The sequence below is a fragment of the Anguilla rostrata genome, chromosome 4, assembly GCF_018555375.3.
Source record: "Anguilla rostrata isolate EN2019 chromosome 4, ASM1855537v3, whole genome shotgun sequence".
NCBI lineage: Eukaryota > Metazoa > Chordata > Actinopteri > Anguilliformes > Anguillidae > Anguilla > Anguilla rostrata.
The window spans coordinates 29,986,142-30,001,061 of NC_057936.1; the positions used below are offsets into that span (position 1 = coordinate 29,986,142).

At 47.7% G+C, this 14,920-nt stretch overlaps 1 protein-coding gene across 3 annotated transcripts in view; it reads left to right on the forward strand.

The window, feature by feature from the left end:
- The window catches only part of hmcn1 (hemicentin 1), a 92,923-nt gene that overhangs the window by 48,934 nt on the left and 29,069 nt on the right, over positions 1 to 14,920 (forward strand). For all 3 annotated transcript variants that reach the window (XM_064332124.1, XM_064332126.1, XM_064332125.1), the window contains exons 29-49: positions 74 to 200; positions 375 to 529; positions 621 to 899; positions 1,103 to 1,384; positions 2,588 to 2,696; positions 3,074 to 3,243; positions 3,623 to 3,777; positions 3,911 to 4,034; positions 4,230 to 4,331; positions 4,678 to 4,854; positions 6,467 to 6,618; positions 6,708 to 6,831; positions 8,132 to 8,307; positions 8,635 to 8,731; positions 11,010 to 11,132; positions 11,360 to 11,521; positions 11,786 to 12,067; positions 12,375 to 12,542; positions 13,318 to 13,431; positions 13,588 to 13,674; positions 14,569 to 14,760. In XM_064332124.1, the coding sequence (XP_064188194.1) occupies positions 74 to 200; positions 375 to 529; positions 621 to 899; positions 1,103 to 1,384; positions 2,588 to 2,696; positions 3,074 to 3,243; positions 3,623 to 3,777; positions 3,911 to 4,034; positions 4,230 to 4,331; positions 4,678 to 4,854; positions 6,467 to 6,618; positions 6,708 to 6,831; positions 8,132 to 8,307; positions 8,635 to 8,731; positions 11,010 to 11,132; positions 11,360 to 11,521; positions 11,786 to 12,067; positions 12,375 to 12,542; positions 13,318 to 13,431; positions 13,588 to 13,674; positions 14,569 to 14,760 (3,357 nt within the window). The remainder of the gene's footprint in view (positions 1 to 73; positions 201 to 374; positions 530 to 620; positions 900 to 1,102; positions 1,385 to 2,587; positions 2,697 to 3,073; positions 3,244 to 3,622; positions 3,778 to 3,910; positions 4,035 to 4,229; positions 4,332 to 4,677; positions 4,855 to 6,466; positions 6,619 to 6,707; positions 6,832 to 8,131; positions 8,308 to 8,634; positions 8,732 to 11,009; positions 11,133 to 11,359; positions 11,522 to 11,785; positions 12,068 to 12,374; positions 12,543 to 13,317; positions 13,432 to 13,587; positions 13,675 to 14,568; positions 14,761 to 14,920) is intronic.

The window sequence follows — 14,920 nt, forward strand, 5'->3', positions numbered from 1 at the left end:
TGCAGAAAACAGCTGTCCAGCCTTGGTATAAATGCTCTTGGTATTAATCGGAAATGCTTCATTCTGTTTGCAGTTCCACCCAGTATTATCAGTTCCAACATTCCCCGTGACGTTTCTGCCATTCTCAACCAGGAGGTCAGTCTGGAGTGCAAAGTCAAAGGAGTGCCCTTCCCCACCATTCAGTGGTACAAAGACAGGAAGTGAGTGTCTGCTTCGCTCCTTCCCAGCAGATACTCTCAACCATTTGCATTAGAACCATTTCAAACAAAATAATAAAGTAAAAAAAAAAGACTATCTCTTTTTATATTTATATATTGTAAGTGTTCTACTGAAGGCAAAGCTGAGAATGTTATGTAAACGTTTGCCGTTGCTAGACCGGTGTTCCTGGGTGATCCCAACCTCGAGCTGATGAACAGAGGCCAGGTGCTGAGGATAAAGAGTGCCCGTCTGGGGGACCAGGCGCGCTACCAGTGCAGCGCCACCAACGCAGCGGGAAAACAGTCCAAGGACTTCAGCCTGAGCGTGCACGGTGAGTGCAGGTGAGGCTTCCGTGGGGGACTTCACACCCAACAGGAAAAGGGTGAAGTGGCTAACCGGACACTTCCTGCCTATCCTTCCAGTGCCCCCTAGCATCAAGGGGGGTAACGTCACCACCGAGGCCACCGCCCTCCTCAACAGCGCGGTGACGCTGGAGTGCGAGGCCCGCGGCGTGCCCTTCCCTGCCGTCACCTGGTACAAGAACGGCCAGGTGATCATCTCCAACCGGCAGGCCCTGTACGTGGACCGGGGCCAGTTCCTCAAGATTCCCCTGGCCCAGGTGTCCGACGCCGGCCAGTACACCTGCCGCGTCACCAGCGTGGCCGGTACCGCCGAGAAGTCGTACGAACTGGACGTTTACGGTAAAAAAATGGGTTAAATTAGCCAAGTGAAACAATGTTTTTAGCAGTATGGTGCAGACGGTTACAAAGATGAAAGTCAGCTAACTGACTAACTTCCACCATGAAACACTCGATTCCAGTATAAATAAATACTCATTTTAAGGTGAAATCTGTGAACCATTTTGTGTCGAGCGGGTTCTGAGCCTGTCCTTACGTTTTCTCAGTCCCCCCCTCTATAGAAGGGGGTCTCGACAAGCCAACGGAGAGGAAGGTGGTGGTCAGTAAGCCCCTGACCCTGGAGTGCGAGGCGGGGGGTCACCCCCCTCCGGCGCTGACCTGGCTGAAGGACGGAGTCCCAGTGAAGAGCAGTGACAGCGTGAGGGTGCTGCAGGGCGGGAGGAAGATCGAGATCCTCACCGCCGCCGTGTCCGACTCGGGGAGATACGTGTGCGTGGCGACCAGCATCGCCGGGGAGAAGGAGATCAAGTACGACGTCAGAGTCCTAGGTAACGGCGCCTCTGCTTCAGCTTCTCTGATGGACCCTCTCTCTTGATGAGTGTCCGGTCCTCAGTCTCCTGTGGACTGTTACTGCAGACATTGTGCTGCTGATCTGTTACTCTGCTTTAACTCTCAAAAAAGATTGTTATTTCTCAATTCCAAATAAAAATGTTCAGGCTCTCAGGGTTTCTGTTTAGTTAAACCTCATTTAGTCTCAAAGTAAAGCGTGGACATAAAACATAGGTGCCGTATATCCAGCAAGCATGCCGGCAGTTTCTTGCAACAAAGATTAAAGTGGTCAAAGAAAGGGCCGGAAAGTGATTATCTTGCAAGCACATAGATTACAGGAGTTAGTACAAACACGGCATGTTTGTTTAGTTTATTTCTATGTATTCTTTCACCAGAGTGATCGATCAATTCCTGAGGGAGCTCTTTGGCTTGCGCTGGAGCGTGTTTCCTGTTTGCATGCTAGTTGCACATGAAATGGCTGAGAATGTCTTGGACCTCAAACGAGATAACATGCGCCTGGGCACTGGGCCCCATGGAATATCTTGTATGACTGAAAATGAAAGCCGTAACTCATTTTTAGTTGACTTTTACATTTTAGCCCCTGACCCCGGTAATTCCATGGACTCCGGGTTTTTTTAAATCCTGTCCAGGACAGAGGCCACTCTGCCGGCATGCCCATACACTCTTCCTCCCACACTGGGCTTCAGTCTACTTGCTAGAACACATGAATGCTTTCTATTTTGAGTTATCACCCTGTCAAATTCATATCTTTATCTACACCTTTTCAGATAAAAATGACAGCAACTTAAAACATTTTCTCACACAGAAAATGTAACTGCTGATGATTTCCTTTGCACAAAATCAAGCCGAGCTGTCTTATCTATTTTGCCAGGCTTTACACAGTGAAGCTGCTGTATGAACTTATCTTTTCTGACGTACTCAGGCGAAGTGAAAAGTTAATTGTTTTTGCAGGCTGTATGTTACTTGAGTAAGGTCTAGATGTAGATCTTAGCAGGAAAATCCCAGGAATGCAGAGGGCTCATCTAAAATAATTTTGGGGTCAGAAGGGCAGGAACAGTCTAGCGAGCATTGTTACTTGCAGAAGTTAAGTGGATATCATGCACACACTCTGTCATTACTGGAATTTGGCTCAGGCAGACGTGCACAGTGCTGTTTTCATTTGTCTGTCTGTCCTCACTCAGTACCGCCAACTGTGGAGGGGGGAGACGAAACCACAGACACCACCGTCATCGCCAACAGCCCCCTGGAGCTGGAGTGTCACGCCACGGGGACGCCGACACCCCTTCTCACGTGAGCGCAACCTTCTGTCCCGCACAACGGCTCTCACCCCTTCCCCCAGCAGGGATCAGATTTTCCTTTTTTGGAGGACGAGACTAACTGCAAGGACTGAAGAGTCAAACCATTATCTGCTCATCTTATTATTCTTCTGAACTGAACTTGGAGTCTTTGTTTTTAATTGCGACCTGGGTTTAAGGAATTCAGCTTTGAAACTCAGATAAGATAATATATTTGATATTGAAGAAGTCCAAGGAGCCTTTGAAAAGAGGACAGTCGTGTATGTATAGTTTAAAGGCAGCCACGCCACATATAGAAACTTGATGCTTAGCAGTGTTCCGATGCAGCTCTCTCTCTCTGTCACTGACTGCTCCATGTTCTGTGTCCTGCAGTTGGCTGAAGAACGGTCAGCCAATCAGCCCTTCAGATGGGGTGAGAATCTCTGCCAACGGGAGGAAGCTGGTCATCTCTCGCGCCCAGGTCTCCGACACAGCGCAGTTCCAGTGTGTGGCCACCAATGAGGCCGGCGACCACGAAAGGAAGTTCAGCGTGGCTGTTCATGGTAACCAGGAGTGGCCGTTCTACATTTACAGACAGCGTCTGTGGGGGTTTAATTCTATCAGTTGGCTAATGCTGTCAGAGATATCTGATTTACTGTAACGGCCTCTGTGTTTTCCCTTAAATGCTTTCCTCTGGAAGGGTTTAGTTTTGGGTAAGTGGTGTACATTTTTCCTGATTCATAAACTGTATACTTAAAAATGAATTACTGTAATTCTCTATCGCATTTGCTGCTGTTTTAGCGGTCTTGTGCAAACAAGCACAATCACATCTCATAATTAGCAATGGGCTCCTCATCGCCGATAGGACCCACAGTAATGCGCATGAAGAGTTTCTTTCTTTTTCACAGAGCTTTGTTTGTCTTTCGATCTCTCTGACTGTAGTGCCCCCTTCAATACGCTCCACTGGCTCCTCCGAGCGTTCGGTGATCCTCCACAAGTCCGTCACCCTGCAGTGCGTGGCCAGCGGCATCCCCGCGCCCTCCATCACCTGGCTGAAGGACGGCCGTCCGGTCAGCACCGCCCAGGGGCACCTGAAGGTAACGTTTCAGCCATAGCCCTCCGCCGCGCCGCCCTGTCCCGGTCTGCCGTCTCGTAGCCCTCTCCCAGAAAATCGACACGTCCTTCTGGCCAGCTCAGCTCAGTCGTCCGCCTCTTCTTCTGTGTCGATAGCTGGAGTCAGCAGGCCGGGTTCTGAAGATCGTGAAGGCCGCACTGGAGGATGCTGGGAGGTACACCTGCGTGGCCATGAACGCGGCGGGGGAGGCTCAGCAGCACGTCCGCCTCAGCGTCCACGGTACGAGACATGATGGGCGCGCTCGCTGAGAGGTGGCGTGAGCCAAAGGCGAAAATGTAGTTTCTCTGGAGCCTTTCCTCATGCTCTGGTCAGGGCCTCTCAGATGAGCAAAGCCGCTGTTGCGCTTGTTTGTCATGCGCTGTGTACACATCTGTGCTGAGCGCATGGTTGGCTAACCTCCCTCTGGATCCGTAGAGCCTCCCAGTATCCAGCACAGTGGAGAGACCCTAAACGAAACCATCCTCGCCGGCTACCCAATTCAGCTCAAGTGCAAAGCTTCTGGGAATCCCCTGCCAGGTACCTGCAGCAGTTTAATGCCTTAGTTAGCATAACGTCTCTGTTAGTCAGGAAGGCATGTTCCCGATCAAGTTTCCATCAAAAATATGCAGGTGTATCTTTTTTTAGTGATCCCATGCAGTTTATGTTTTTTAAAAGCAGATGTCTTTCCAAATTTAATATGAGGCGAATATGTTTTACAAGAGGTGATTATTTTTTTGCACCTACAGTCTATTAAAATGCTTGGCCAGTGCAGCCATGGACTAATCTGATGCATGTTTATTGGAACATAAGCTTTTATGAGTTTGCATAAAACAAAATGAGACTGAGAGAGGGGTGTTTTGAGTCTTCTCCGATCTCTTGTCAGCCATTACCTGGTATAAGGACGGACGGCCGCTGACCAGCGCGGCCGGGGTGACCCTGCTGAACCGGGGCCAGGTGCTGGAGATCGACAGCGCTCAGATGTCCGATGCGGGGCTGTACCGGTGCGTGGCAGTCAGCATGGCTGGAAATGCCGAGCTCTTCTACCAGCTGCAAGTGTACGGTGAGTGACCGGTCTGGATGTTACATTTTATCAAATGGGCTACGTGATAGATTATTTAGCGGTCTTGGCCATAGTTTTGAGGTAGCATGTCTTGTAGAAGCTTGTAATTAATTAAGCCGCGTTTCCACCAAAATTACCCGGAACTTTCAGTCCCAGGAACTACTTTACCAGGAACTAAAAGGTTCCTTCAGCCAATGGTTGTCTGCGTTTCCACCGGGGTCTAAAGTACCGCGAAGATTAGGCAAATTAGCCCACTGACGTATGAAAAAGCAACGTTGTCGTCGGTCCATCTGTCATATGATTTCTTCCGTAACCCCATACTACCACCGAAGTAGCCTACATTATTTTCTAATAACCGGGACAGCCCGGAGGGGTTTATTCCACTTATACAACGGGTCCGGTCCTATACCAACAATGACTATATATGGTTACTTTTGTATTTATTGATTTTCATATATCCTCTCAAACACATTCATTATGTTTTTATGCGAACATTCGCTTTCATGTCTTGACATCCGAAGCGACAGAATGCATTCACATTTATATGTATAACTGGCAACAACAGCAGAAAACATGCACACGTTGTAAACAATTTGCTGTTTGGTTACTTTCTCGTCGTCAATTGCATATAGGCTAATGGCAAAATGACAAGAATAGAACGAAAACTCGGACTTGCGTGAAAATGTAAATTAGTAGTGGTACAGCCACCGTTTGCTTTCCTTCGAAGTTACTGCTAGCCGAGCAGCGAAGTGTGCCCTCCAGTTGCGAACCATGCACCATAAATTAGTCCATAGTCTTCCTGGTCTTTTCGTGGAATTGAAAAATGGCAGTAAAATTGAGTAAAATTACGGCAGTCTGAAAAAGCTAAAGGGAAGGTTACTAGAATTAACCTGTTATTTTACCCGGATAAAAAGTGCGAATGGTGATTTCCAGTTTGCTTGTACTGTATCACCAATGTTAATTATGCAGAACTACCGCATACCTCACATAACTGTATCAAACGTTTTGAGTCAATTACAACGGGCTAACAAAGAAAATCCGGAAGAAAATATTCAGCAACCGAATTAATCCGTTTGAATGTTTTGGTAGCCTACGTAATATGCTGTCCCAGCACGAATGCTTAGCATTTTATAAAACGAATACTAAAGCAAGAAAAGAACAGAAGAGCACACGTTATAATTCCAAGACGTTGACAGGCTATAACCAAAAGTAGGCTACTGCGCCGCATAACATACAAGTTTGATTTGAAGTTATTATGAAAATAAATTGGTTTGCCGCTGCATATTTTCAAACATGGCGGGTAATGGCGGAAAATAAATACAACACAAATGCTGCGAGTACTCGACCAATCAGAAATGTTCAGCGCTGCAAGCTCCACCCAAAAGGTTCCTGTACTTTCGGAAAGTACTACCCCCGAGCAGGAACGTTTTGGGGGGTAAAACAAAGCCCCCAGAACTAAATTTAGACCCTAGTTCCTGCGGTGGAAACGCACTGAGTTCCTCAAAAGGTTCCTAGTTCCGGGGTATAGTTCCTGCGGTGGAAACGCGGCTTTAGTAAGAAGTTGTTAGCTGCACCATGTGACCTGTGGCTCTCTGGCCTGCCCCCCCTGCAGTCCCCCCCTCCATCTCCAGCAGCGGCGGCACGGTGACGGTGGTGGTCAACGACCCGGTGAGACTGGAGTGCGAGTCCAGCGGCGTGCCCCCTCCCAGCCTCACCTGGCTCAAAGACGGCAGCCCCGTGTCCAGCTTCTCCGACGGCGTTCAGGTACAGCCGGGGGCAGGCGGTTCGGAGGCGCGCGTGGCGTCTGCGACCTGATTGACACTGCTGCTCACCTGACCCTGCCTCTCCTCCAGGTGCTGTCCGGGGGCGGGGCCCTGGCCATCGGCAGCGCGCAGGTCAGCGACGCCGGGCGCTACACCTGCGTGGCTGTGAACGCTGGAGGGGAGCAGGAGAGAGAGTATGACCTGCGGGTTTACGGTGAGCTCAGTTTCACTGCACCGTTAAACTTCATGGCTGTGTAACCTGATCTTTTCCCTCAAATTGAAGTTTCCTGGTCATTAAAATCTTCTCCCTATGGATTTTCATACCATATATTTATATGATGTGCAATAGTATTTTAATGGCTTAGCAAAATTTCAAGTTAATGATCTATTGAACGCAAAAACTCATTTTTGAACATTTTGGAAATGTGTGAGTATGTTTTATTATGTTCCTATTACAAATTATGTCAAACAATGAAACTGCCAAGTCTCCCGTTTAACGCAGAACTGCTCTTTTTAGCGCTGAAGAAGGATATCCACTTAAACCCTCTGTTTCTTAAAAAAGATCAGAGGAAAGTGTTGAAAGTAAGAAGGGCATATTTGTTGCAGTAATTGTTACCAGTCTTTGACAAGTTCCTGCATCTGGGTGAGATGTTTGTTCTCCTGCCTTGACCTCGCCTTCTTGGCCCCTGGTTCGTCTGGATAAGGAGAACAAATGGAAGGGAAATTGGCCTCTGCTCACAGGATGACTGAGAATTCTCTGCGAGAACATGGCTGTTGAGCAATCGGAGGCTGAGGGTGTGGGGGTGCGTGGGGGTTCGATTGAGAAACCGCGCTGCTGTCTGTAATAAAATGTGACTTGAAAACCACACACACATTAATGATTTAATAGTTTTGATTTTACTGCTGAGGGTCAAGGATGAGGGCATGTGAACAACAGTAGCTGGTGGGGGGACCTTTGGATTTCCAGGGCTTTTCTAATCACCATTTTAGGCTGCTTTGTCACTCGCGGTGAACTGAGGTCAAGCTCTGGACTACAGTCATGCCAATGGCATGATGGGATAAGATGTCGGTTGGACTTGGTTGCAGGGCCTGGCATGGGTCCCATCTGATTCAAAGGCGCTCACTCTCTGGGCCTGGATCGGACTCAGCCCTTGGCAAGAGGACACAGCTGAGCAGGGTTGGACTATCCAACTGCAGCCTCCTGTGAATGGGCTGACAGCAGCGGTTGTTTTGGTTGTTTCTCAGAAACGTGTATCTGACAGTCCTGTGATGCTTCTCCAGTCTGATACTGTGTCGATCCTGGGGGAGGAGGGTGGGGGGAGTGCAGTTTTTAGAGCCAAGCAGCGATTAGTGGTGGCGGTAGGCTAGAGTGATGAGGTTTACTGCTGGCATGCGCATAGCAGAATGCTGAGCTCTTTTGGCAGGGATGGGTCTGGAGGCCTTTGGTTCTGACCCGGGATACTTAAATTAAACACCCCGCTTTGGCACCTTCCCTACCCCTCTGTTTGCTAAAGTGCCGCCAAACATCATGGGGGAGGAGATGAATGTGACCGTGCTGATGGGTCGCCCCGTCGAGCTGCGTTGCCAGAGCGACGCCATCCCCCCGCCCACCCTCTCCTGGCGCAAGGACGGGCGCCCGCTCTTCAGGAAGCCGGGACTCACCGTGTCCGGGGACGGGAGCACCCTGAAGGTACGGCCTCCCGCCCCTCCTCTCTGTCCTCTGCGGGAGGTGCAAAGTTCCTTTGGGGACATTTAGGCTTTTCTCTTCTTCTGAATCCAAATTGTGAAACCACAGAGATGCTTGTGCACATCTAAGATGGAACGTCAGATATTTAAAAAATCTCTGATGGCTCGTCTTGATTTTGTTCATTGTAATTGGATACATACCATCCTTTGCACAGCATGTTGCTTTGACATGGTGTGTTACCAATTTAACATTACTGACACGGATGTATTTTTTCCTGAATGTGTACATTTTTGTGTTAAACGCAAATCTGTGGCCTTTTAATATGTTCAGATTGACAGCTCTCAAGTTCAAGACATGGGCAGATACACCTGTGAGGCTACCAACGTGGCCGGGAAAACAGAGAAGAATTACAACTTGAATGTCTGGGGTGAGTGCTTCCATTTTACTTCTTTTTTACTGTTGATGATGAAATAATAATGCATTTTTGTTAAAATAATAATGACCATAAAGCAGTATAGAGGGAATTAAAAAGATATAATATTTGGAGAGGATGATTTCTGAATGCCCTATTTTTGGAAGGGAATTACCCTTTCGTCAGGTTTGGATTGAATCGAATGTTTTTTTGTGATTGTTTATGTTTTCTGTTGTGAATGTACTGAGAGAGGGGATGCCCAATACCGCTCGGGGAACAGTGTGTAACCACTAGCCGGGCCCGTGAGGTACCTGCGGGCAGATTAGCGCCGTGCCCTCTAATCGCGGTCTCTGCCGCGACCGCGGAGAGGAGGAGCAGGGCGTGGAGAGGTTTCAGCCCTCTCCCGGGCGCAGATGTTCCTCAGCGGAGTGGGAGGACACCATCTGCAGCGCATCATGTCCGATGATGTCATAGGCGCCGCGCTGCGCGTCGCGTCGCGGCCGTGCGCTGAGGTGATCTCAGCGGCCCGCGGAGCGCCGAACAGCGGGCCTCTCCTCCTGCGTCCGCCGCGAGGACCCCCTGTGGCACGCGGTGCACGGCGAGGTCGCCCCGCTTTTATACCTGTCTGCTGGAGCTCATTAGGGCGGCAAAATAGCGTCTCTCGCGTACGCCACGTTTCTCAGCCCCCGAAGCGAATCAGCCGCTGTCAGAGCTGGGAGTAAAAATCTTTGGCGCCCCTAAATGTGGGTGTGTTGCTGACTCCTCCACCTCAAAGAGGAGTGATCTATTGCTGCCACAGGGATCTGAATGAAACAGTGCTCCTATGGGATGACAGAGTGCACGGTACTGTGGAGCAGTCTCTCTTTCTCTCTCTTTGTCTGTTCTCTGTCTCTCTCTCTGCCTCTCTCTCTCCCTCTGTCTCTCGTTGTCTCTCTCTGTCTCTTTCTGTCTCTCTGTCTCTCTCTCCCTCTCTCTCCGTCCCTCCCTCTCTCGCTCTCTCTCTCTCCCTCCCTCTTGCTGTCTCTCTCTCTGTCCCTCCCTCTCACTCTCTGTCTCTCTCTCTCTCTCTCTCAGAGGTCTGCTCCTCTCGTCAGCGCTGCACTGAGGGGTATTTTGGTATCTATACACACCGTTTCTCATGGTGAATGGGAGCCCCTGTCTCTGGGGATTAGGGTTTACTGGGGCTGCGTGCGTGCGCCCCTTGTCCGCCATTTGAAGTGGGCTCCGGCCCATCTGTCTGTCTGTTAGCGCCTCGTCCGTCACAAGGTCCCAGCGCAGCTCCTGCTAGCTGCACACGCAGAGCCGCGCAGCCCAGGCGGACCCCGCAGCCGACCGGCGCACATGCACTTTCCCGCTGAGAGGAAAAGGGAATAAAAACAGCTTGGACGTCAGACAGAACGGTCACGGTGTTTGAGCAAGTGTAACAGTTTGCAGCCTCTCACACTGGGCGTGTGCTGCTTTGTTGTGCAGATGTAGCGTTTTAAAGCTTTTACTTCTTCTTTTGTTTCTTCTTTCTCAGTATCCTCCCGGAAAATATGTAATCTGGGAGTGTTTTAAAAGGCTCATAGTTCTGGATGTCAGTTGAAATAGGAGCATGCAGCGCTTGCTGCATAGCAACAATTCCCAGTTGTTTGGGCTGTTCTGACAAGGGTTTATACTGGCATTATAGAAACCTTGACTAATGTTATGGTTGAAAGAAAAAATGAATGCATGTCTTAATGTAGAGATAATTTCTGATGAACTATGTACACTCCTTTTGGCCTACATTTAGAATTCCTTTGGATTTTAACATGCAATTTTGAGCCTGTTTTTTTGTCCATAAACTCCCAAGTGAATCCCTTCTGCCTGTTACACTGTTCTAGTGTGTGTACACCCTCTGACAAAGCCCCTGTGTTGGGTTAATACATCATAAAACTCAGCTGATGTAAGGATGCTGTATTTAAGGGACACTGTGCTCATCTGATGTAAGGGTGCTGCGTTAAAGGGACACTGTGCTCAGCTGATGTAAGGGTACTGTGTTTAAGGGACACTGTGCTCAGCTGATGCAAGGGTACTGTGTTTAAGGGACACTGTGCTCAGCTGATGTAAGGGTACTGTGTTTAAGAGGCACTGTGCAGAAACTGTGACGGCTGTGATCGTTGTCATGGGATGCTTGAGTTGCTGTAAATGTGTGCTGTGCAGCCGTAGACTTGTTGTGATTGGGAGCAGAATGAGTAAATTGAGGTGAGACTGTATTACAGTGCCCCCTACATGCTAAACTGATGTATGTGTGTGTGGGACTCTTTACCCTCAGTCCCTCCCAGCATCCGTGGGTCTGATGAGGTGTCCCCGCTGACGGTGATTGAGGGGAGCCTGATCACATTGGTGTGCGAGTCCAGTGGCATTCCCCCTCCCAGCCTCACATGGAAGAAGGACGGTAAATAATTCATCTGTGGCTTATCCATTACATGAACCTTCTTCAATGAGTACTTCACCTGCAATATCTCAGTTCTGTATCACAGAGGTATCGCTCTACTTGCCAAAGTCCCTCTTACGCTGTCCTTCACTGTAGCTCTCTTCCTGGTTCCCCTCTACAGTGACTCTGTTCCTGTCTCTGTTTTTGCTCTCATAATAAGCCTCAACCTGGTTTGTCTGTATGTGCAGGTGCTGAACTGAAGACAGACTCTCGTAATCGGGTTCGAGTGCTGTCAGGTGGTCGGCAGTTGCAAATCTCCAATGCAGAGAGGACTGATTCCGCTACCTACACTTGCACAGCTTCCAGTGTAGCTGGTAGCGCCATGAAGGAGTACAGTCTACAAGTCTACGGTATTGAAAACATTTCTATATCTACATTCTATATCTGTAATTAGCATAGCAACATAGCAAACTAAGATATTGATATCCATAATCTGAATGGTTCCAGCATCAGAAGACAACTGCATAAAGACAAAATTTTGTTGGAAATAAAATGTATTGTGTCATGAGGCATTTTCTCTTGTAAGACCATGAGGGTGTCGTCGAAAAAGATTAGTTTTGTTTTTGTTCACCACAGGGACGTTGTCCTGAACTGACCTCATCTTCTCACTTCAGTTCGCCCTTCCATAAAAAACAGTGGCAAACCTCCCGACGAGGTGACAGTGACACGCGGCAGCGACGTCACCCTGCAGTGCGAGGCGGAGGGCGTGCCCCGCCCGGCGCTGTCGTGGCTGAAGGACGGCCGTCCCGTGGTGAGCGGCAGAGGGGTCCTGATCCTCAACGAGGGCCGGCTGCTGCAGATCAAGGACTCCAAAGTGTCGGACACCGGGCGCTACGTGTGCGTGGCCGTCAATGTGGCGGGCCAGGCAGACAGCAAGCACGACGTCAACGTTCACGGTTAGTCTCGTCCAGTGCACGTGTATTTTACAGTAATGTTGTTATACATTAACTGGAATTCACTTTAATCTTAGATTCTCATTGACATAGTGGAATGATTGTGCTTGATAGAATTTGATAACTATCATACAAAACAGTCCCCAGTACCTCAAAGACATGTTCAATGATTGTCCTTTAAAATTGAGAACAACAAGACTAATTTGCCAAATCTATTTCAGCTGTGGTCCTCTTTGTGGAAGGCAGAAATATATAAAATGGCTGGTATTTTTGAAGCCATAAGGCTTATCACAGTGTTTCGTCTCCTCAGTCCCACCCGTCATCACTGGTCAGACCCACGCCCCAGAGAACATCAGTGTGGTGGTGAAGAACCCAGTGGCACTGACCTGTGAGGCATCAGGCATCCCTCTCCCTGCCATCACCTGGCTGAAGGATGGCCGGCCAATCAGCATGTCAAATTCTGTAAGGGTCATTTCAGGTGCGTGCTCTTATTGGCCTATTGTTCATGACACTGCAATACATCGTTCAAAATGTCAGTAACATAACCAGGAACCTCCATCTTGCAACTGCCTTACTTTTAGCTGAAGAATCTGAACCTTTCACTTTTATTGTCAAGTTAAACAGTTATGTTGTTGATGATGAGACTGAAAACAGATTTATAAATGAAATGATAGATACTTTGTCTATAAATATTTTCATCTTTTTATATTTAACTAACAGTGTTTTTTCCAAAGGTAATACTTTTGAAGTAAAGTACCATCTTCAGTTCAATTGTGATCCAAAATAGGGACTACAGTGTCTCCTCCACTTGGGACATATCAATATCAATGAACCCTGTGTATCAATAATCATATATCAATATTGTGATAGTTACTTGATTTAATTTGGTGAGACTCCATCTCCTATTAGCTTCCAAAGCAGTCTACATTCCTTAGGGCCCATTTTGAACTGTTGACTTAGGCAAAGGTTGCTGTGGCTTTGGAGATGACAATTGTTGGTTTAACAAACTTGGAACTCAGGGGAGAAAAATGAGAGGTGATGTTTTTTTGATCGGTGTTTGAACAGCTGGTGAGATTTCCCCTCCATTAATGGACTCATTCATGGGGCTTGTTTCTCATCCTCAGTTCATCACCGGAAATCTGAGATTGGAGGACCTGCTTGTTCATTATGTTACATCATAAACAATGTATTCTTAAAACCAAAACAGTCATAAAAGGACCCTGACTAACTGGGCGAACGTATTTGGTTTTCAGGAGGTCGAACCCTGCGGCTAATGCACGCTAGAGTAGAGGATGCTGGGAGGTACACTTGCATTGTATCCAACACTGCTGGGGAGGAGAGGAAGAACTTTGACCTTGAGATCCTGGGTAACCGATCTGTCTAAAATATTGTGATTTGAAAAAGTACCATAGATATTCTGAGTATCTGATAGCTGAAAGTATACTAAATGCTGTAAAGCTGTCTCCATCCTCAGTGAGAGACAGTGGGAAGATTTACCGTGTGTCTTATTTATTCCGTCGCAGTGCCACCAGCGATATTGAGTCAAGGGACAGTGGATGACGTCAAAGTGAAAGAGAAGCAGAATGTGACTTTATCATGTGATGTCACAGGTAAATTGATTCGCTGCAAACCCTGTCAATCATAAATGATTAACAAAGCTGAATAGTGCATAATGTCCTGGACATAACTATAGTGTTGGGAAGTACTTTAACTAGTTAAACAAGTAGTTTAATTACATTTTGCAGCAGTTTGCTGGTAGTTCAACTATACTCAAATTTGTGTAGTGGTTGTAGTGATTAATTTTGTCGTTTTGAGGTGTGATTAATTAAAGGAACTATCAACTACTTTCGGCCCTAAAATATTGTTTTCCAAATTCCTTTGACCGAATACCACCTCCTCTTTCTGTTTTCCCTCTAATCCTGTTTGGTGAGAAGCACTCCACTTCACTATAATTGCCAATGGTCAACTGCAAATTGCCACAGATGGCTGGTTCTCGCCATGTATAAAACAAAGGCATTGTACAAACATGCATCATGTCTGGGGAACATGATCATTTTTACAGAGTAGTTTGAACTAAATTTTTTGAGTATCTGTACTTTCACAGGCTACATTTCTCCTTAAGGTAGCTTTGCTGTAGTTCAACTACTCCCAGTGTTAAATAATTGGTTGTGCGTACAACTATGCTTTTGAAGTAGTTTCAACAAAACTGCCTAATTGTACACTTATTGTGTATGTAATATTTAAAAACTTCTTGTGCCTCCATATTTTAATTGAATCCAATCAATCATCCCTTCTCTGCTCACTTATTTGCCCTCATATAAAATTCCTGGTGTTCTGAGACTCACAAACTACCTTTCAATTTATTCAAAATGCATATGACACCTCTCACATATAACACCTCACACATGACACCTCACACATATGACACCTCACATAGTCTGTTCCCCTTCTGGGATTTAACCCAGGTAAAACCATCTGTGGTGTGTGTGCCTACTGTTGCCTAGGTAACCCTGTTCCAGAGATCAGCTGGCTGAAGGACGGGCGGCCGCTGCTGGAGGACGGGCGGCACCAGGTGCAGTCCCACGGGCGCTTCCTGCACATCTCCGGTGCCCAGGTGGCCGACACCGGCAGGTACAGCTGCCTGGCCTCCAACAGCGCGGGAGACCGGAGCAAGCACTTCAACCTCAACGTGCTCGGTATGGAAAAACCCTCCTATCCTGTGTGTGCGGTCAAGAATTCTCATCAGACTGTGCTAGAAATGGGAGCCTGATTCTAGCAAATGTACTAATGCTGACACTTACAGTTCAGAGGAATGCTTGAGTGACAGTCAGTATGTGTAATTGTGGCAGTACATTA